The sequence below is a fragment of the Diabrotica virgifera genome, chromosome 10 (assembly GCF_917563875.1).
Source record: "Diabrotica virgifera virgifera chromosome 10, PGI_DIABVI_V3a".
In the NCBI taxonomy this organism is placed as follows: domain Eukaryota; kingdom Metazoa; phylum Arthropoda; class Insecta; order Coleoptera; family Chrysomelidae; genus Diabrotica; species Diabrotica virgifera.
Genome location: NC_065452.1, coordinates 87,903,097 through 87,909,647, shown reverse-complemented (window position 1 = coordinate 87,909,647; position 6,551 = coordinate 87,903,097). Strand labels below are relative to the sequence as shown.

General features: G+C 31.4%; 1 protein-coding gene across 1 annotated transcript in view; it reads right to left on the bottom strand.

Moving 5' to 3' along the window:
• The window catches only part of LOC126878523 (uncharacterized), a 44,563-nt gene extending 39,835 nt beyond the window's left edge, over positions 1-4,728 (bottom strand). The window contains exons 1-2 of the mRNA XM_050641278.1: positions 4,585-4,728; positions 300-610 (exon numbers count right to left, since the gene is read on the bottom strand). Of these exons, the coding sequence (XP_050497235.1) occupies positions 300-610; positions 4,585-4,691 (418 nt within the window). The 5' untranslated portion in view covers positions 4,692-4,728. The remainder of the gene's footprint in view (positions 1-299; positions 611-4,584) is intronic.
• Positions 4,729-6,551: the final 1,823 nt, after the last annotated feature.

Genomic DNA, 6,551 nt, shown 5'->3' with positions numbered 1-6,551 from the left:
CGCACAGATTCTTGGTAAATCAATGTTTTCCGTTTCCCCCCTAATAGAAGGGGGGTTAGGGGAGAACCCGGGAGTAGCAGTGGCAAACTTTTTCTCAGCAAAATTCAGCTTGTTCGTACGATTTTTAGTGGTTCAATGAAAGGTATCAATATGTTTCAAAAAGGTATAGCTTCAACACAGAGCAGATAACATATTACTCCCATGGTTTTTGAAATGAACAATTTTGTAATAGGTAGGTACCAGTAACATTTAATTATCTCTTTGTTTGTGTTTGTGAAAATTACTTATGTTAAATTTACCTGTAGTCATCTCGCATAATATTCTTGGAATGCATTGTAGATCATCATTTCTGGCGACTGAATATAACACATCCATTATTGACTGTGTTATATTTGGGGAACCATACTTTTGGTCATTTGGGGAACCATACTTTTGGAAATTTGGATACACTTGGTTGGGATAGTAATATGCTGGTTTGTAAAAATTAGGCTGTCCATACATACCATACTTTATATAATTTGGTATTTGATATTTCTTGGGATATGGATAGAATTTAATACTGTTTTGACCTGACGATAAAATCTTTTGTCGACTCTGTATGGAGATGTTCCTAAAAAAGGAAAGAATTTTTGATATTTAAAAATCAATAATGATTTTGTTGAGATTTTAATACGATTGAGAGAAAAAAATTTCAAGATCGTCTGAAATCGTTTATAAACAAGGTGACCGAAACATGTGACGAATATGGGCTTAATACTTCTAAGCATTGAGCATCAAAGCGTATGGAATGAAGTTAGAAAGAGTCTACAATATCGCCTATTTGGGCGCCAACGTTAACGATAACTTGGATAAAATAAAGAAATAATAATACGCATTGAAAAAGTAAGAGCCACTTATTAACAGAGATATCACATTAAACCTTAAAATCATATTAGTACGATGCTACACATTCACGACATTGCTGTATGGCATGGAGAGCTGGACCCTTATAGAGATACTAATAAAAAATTAAAGGCCTTTGAGATGTGAGTCTTTATAATCTACTTTTTGTTACTTAGAAATTATAAAAGTTTATTAAAACAATTAAAATGATGCCGTGGACACGCGCCAACTCGTAACTTTTAATGACAACAATTTTCAAATCAAAATGTACACCGGCCAATTCGTAACTTTTTTTTACCTGACCTGCCAACCCGAAACTTTCTTCAAGTGAATTCGAAACCATTGATTAAATCTAATACCTTAAATCTAAACCGAATGTTGCTTGGTTTGCTTAAAAACATTATATTTGTACTATATGTATGTACCTATAAAAAATAGCAAAAATTGAAATATCTTAATAAAATAATTGAAACAATATTATAGTGTTTCATTAACACGTGTTAAAATATTATTTCCATCAAGTATAGCTCTACACGAGCTTGGTTTTTATCAAGTAATTGTAAATTTAATATTTTTTAGATGTTTAGCAATGATAAATTATTTAAATCCATCTGATAATTTAAAAGCAAAGAGATTTTCCATATGTTTATTTCAAGTCTAAAAAATTATACCTTTATTTAGTTACGAATTCACCGGTAGTTGATCGGTTACCGAAAAATTACCTGAGAGGGTCAGAGTTACCAATTGGCCTGTAATTAGGATGGGGGATTAAAATAGTTACGAATTCACCGGGACCCGATGCCGTATCTTGGTAAAAACTGACATTTCGAAAACATTCCAAAATAGGTTTCAAAAAAAACTTTATTAAACTGACGATACCAGACAGTGGCGTAGCTAGCCCCCCAGGGGCCCCCTATCGAAGTTTGTCGCAGGGCACTTTTCCACGACTGATATGGGATAGTGTTAAAAAATGTTCAACAGCAAAAACGCTTGTATAGAACGGAACAGAAATATACTTTATTGTCACTGAAAATTTTACAATTTTATGGACAAACCTTACAAAGAGTAGGAAAAAACAACAAATACAGTTTACTGAAATTACATAAATCGTCAATATTACAAAATAAAAGATAATGAAATAAAACAAAAACAATATATTTCAAAATTTAAATAAATTGAAAATTGCATAATACAACCTTAGGAACTAATAAATTCTCCGTATCACACCCAAATATAGATAAAAATACTTTAGTTCCTTGTACATAAGGGTAACTGTAGTTCTTAGTTATTCCTTAAGAAACTCTTCTACCGAATAGTATGGTCTTTCAGATAGATAGGCTTTTGTCATTTTGCGGAACTTGGGGAAATATGTTGCAGATTTAAATTGTAAAGGGAGATGGTTCGATGGTTGTATGGTATTTTTTGCAGAATATAATATATCCTATTTCTTTACTAACTCAGTGGAAAAGATCGGTAAATAGACATCAAAGCATCAAAGGTTGAATTTCCGATGGAGTAATCGTGATTAGGTCTTGTTAGAACGACATGTAGGTGTTTACAAATTAAGCAAACAGTTTCTATAATACAGAATATAGAAAGAAGTGTTAAAATTCCGTGATCTTTGAAGTAGCTTCTGCAATGTGTTGTTCTTTTGCGGTGTCGGAAAGTTGGTCGAGAACACTTCGTCGACGGAAAATTAGTCGACAACATTTGGTCGACAAACAGTTGGTCGAATGCACAATTCATCGAATGTACAATTCGTCGACGAACATTTGGTCGAATGGATTTTTCGTCGACAAAGACCCAAAGGGTCACGCCACGGAAACACGCCAATATATAAAGTTAGTTTCTTTGTGCCATATCAGAAAAAAATTATTTTATAGATTGCCAGTCCTAAGCCTTGGATAAAGTGTGAAGGGAAGTTTATTCTCACGATTTCTTTACTTTTTTAATGGTATTGACTAATTATTGCAAAACATTTTATGGAAATGCCTCGGTCCCCTAACAATTTATTTACCTCAGCATCTCACATATTTCGTCTTGTCCTCAAGTGCCCCAAAATTTGACTTGTCCGGAAATACTCCTATCGTAAGTGCGCCGACACCAAAAAGAAGAATGGTACAACATCACTAATTAAAATATCAGTTTATATTTGCTGTCTACTCTCCCACCGCAGCCAATATTTTCATTAAATTTAAAAATAATTAAGATTTAGAAAAAAAAAACAAAAACGTATAATACAACATTCCAGTTAACAAAATAAAAACCAATAATCCGTCATTTGTCACCATTAATCCCTTTATCCTAAAGATAAACAACAGTTTGTCGACGAAAAATCCATTCGAACAAATGTTCGTCGACGAATTGTACATTCGATGAATTGTGCATTCGACCAACTGTTTGTCGACCAAATGTTGTCGACTAATTTTCCGTCGACGAAGTGTTCTCGACCAACTTTCCTAGACCCGTTCTTTTGGAGGCCAAACAGATACCTTATTGCTCTTTTTTATAATTTAAAAATATTATCAGATTGGGCAGCTGTACTAGAAAACCAAAAAGGTAGACTATATCTAAGATGAGACTCTACCAAAAGAAAAATATGTTATTTTGGAAGATGCTAAATTCAGAACAGATCTAATCACATAGCAAGCTGAGGCTAATTTCTTACTTAACAAACCGATAGGAAAGGACCATTTAATTTGCTATCTAAAAAAATACCAAGAAATTTTACAGAGTCAACGGTACTAATCTGGCTGTTATTAAGAAGCAAGGATTGAACAATGCTACTATCTTATCCACCTTAAAAGAGAGTAAATTAAAGTTGGACCAGGTTTTTATTGTAAGTAGATCAGAAACTATAGTTGCATGAAGAGTTGCAATATTTTAGTTGCTTCAAGTAAAATTGGTATAATCAGCAAAAAAAATAGTTCCATTGATTTTTAAATTAGCGATGTCACTTATAAAGATAAGAAAAAGTAGAACACCCGATACGGAACCCTGTGGTACCCCACATATAACGTATGTGAGACTAAAGTCAGTATCACTTGCTCTAACCAGTTGTTAAATTCATATGCATAAATACAATATATAGATAAAAAAATAGATTAACGCAAAAATACCCAAACAATACACACTGTTTCAAAAATGTTCAAAGGTATAGCGATTACAAAAATTGCAATTTGGCATTGTATATTATAGAATGTCTCACACACAGCCAACGGTGAATGGACAATGAACAATGAAAAGCTAGGTAGGTATATACAGTTTATAATAAGATAGATAAAGAATCCATTACAAGAAAATGTCGATTTTCAAACAATACACACTGTTTCAAAGCATTTTAAGAGTGAAATTGTACTTAGAATATTTTGTTCAATTTTTTTAAATGGAACTTTTGTCTCGACATGCCGCGCCGGGGCCCCTGAATCTCGGAGGCCCCGTATAATTGATACGGCTGATACGGCGGTAGCTACGCCTCTGATACCAGAATAATAAATTAATTGCAATGTACACAAAAATTTCACCGAGTTTAGGACTTAAAATTTCTGTAACTTTTTATTGGGCACAAAGATTTTTGAAAGATGCTTACTCCATGAAAGAGAACTATCCATTTTCATTACAAAATGTCAACTAACTCACAAAATCTTGAAAATAATCGATTTTCATTTTATATTATGTAAGACAATATTGGAATGAACTTACCGAAAATCTTCTGTAGTGTCATTATTTCCTTTATTTTCTATAGAAAGGACATTGGTTAATTTTGAAAAACTTAAAAAAATAATAATCAAAAATATTTTTAAATCCATATCTACTCTTTGATATTCTTATTTTGACTGCACTTTACAAATGGTGACAAACAACTGATATTTGTTGTAGTTTCAACAGCGAAGAAAGTTCCGTAGGTGTAGAAGATTTGCCATATTATTTCAACCCACAATTCTTGAAATCACTTTCGTTTTGTCACATTCGAACAAATTTACTTTATTAATATCGAATAGAATAATAAAACCAAAAATTATACTATAATATGGTAACGTTTGGACTAAAATCTATAGGTAGGTGCTAGAGACTAATTTTAAAAGAAAAAATAGGACGACTAAGGCTAACTTCAGAGATAAGGGAAATAACTATTGTACTTTTAAATAATGAGAAATAAATAAAAAGAGAAATAGAAAATAAATAGTGAAAAGAAAAAAAAGCAGAGTTGGCGCCCCACGTTGCTGTGAAATTAATTAATATTTACTTGTTATAAATGAAACTTGTCCCCTCGAGTATCATGGGTACAACACCAGTGTTGGCGGTAGAAATTTTAGTAAGTGGGTTAATTAATACAATGATAAAAGTCAAATATCACAACGTCCTTAGACCACTCCATAGTTACATTTTCACTGTCTGAACGTACCGGCAACTACTAGTCTGTATCAGCTTCTGACTTCCTTTGAACCCTGTTAATTTACCAACAAACATAAATAATACTCATACTCTCTTCAAAAGGGGAGACAAATAAGACCCGAAGAATTACAGAGGAAATAAGTTATCAAACACAACATTAAAAGTAACAACCAAAGTTATAACAAACAATCTGAATGAAATTCTAACATTAGCAGAAGAACAACAAGGTTTTAGGTCGGGAAGATCATGCATCGACGCTATATTTATAATGAGGCAAGTTCAAAAGAAATCATTAGAATACAAAAAACCGACATATTTAGGTTTGGTGGACCTTATGAAGCCATGTGACCAAGCTTTATTAGCCAAGTCAAATTAAAGTACGTTATCCATTTGCTGTACTCAAGAGAGGTACAGGTTTATTCACTATATTTTGACCCCCCTGTAAACTGCTTTATTTACAGAATTAGAAATAATGTAAAATACAAAAGTTATTTGATTTTTAAATTATGATTTTTTGACATATACAGTATGTCCCTGTAAGTTGTATGCATATGGAAAACTTTTTTATTATTAATTTTACGAAAAAAAGTTATTCTTTATAAAAAGCTCTGCATAGTCCAAAACCTAAGATTAACCATCAAATATCAAATTTTTTGAATAATATACGAGGTATATCAAAAAGTTTGAATTTCACTCAAGAGTAAAGTAGCTTTATTTTTCGTAATATTGGAAATTGCTATTATGAAAAGTTGTTTGGAATTAAAAACTCTATTCTAATATGCAATTACATCCTTCTAATTGAAAAAAAATTTTTTTTTGAGAAATTATGGATAACTATCATTACTTTCAGTTATTTCAATTCTGAGAACTCTTTTATTATTAATTTTACGAAAAAAAGTGATTCCTAATAACAAGTTCTGGATGTTCTAAAACCTAAAATACAACCATCTTATTTTATCAATTTTATACGAGGTATGTCCAAAAATATAAATTTAGATCAAAAGTAAAGTACCTTTAGAGTTCAGAATATTTCAATTAGAAGGATGTAATTACATACTGAAACATAGTTTTTAATTATAAATAACTTTTCATAATAACAATTTTCGATATTGTGAAAAATAAACGTATTTTATTCTTGAGCGAAATTCACATTTTTTGACATACCTCGTATAAAATTGATAAAATTTCACAAAAGATGGTTGTATTTCAGATTTTAGGTCATGCAGAACTTTTTATTAAGAATCACTTTTTTTCGTAAAATTAATAATAAAAGA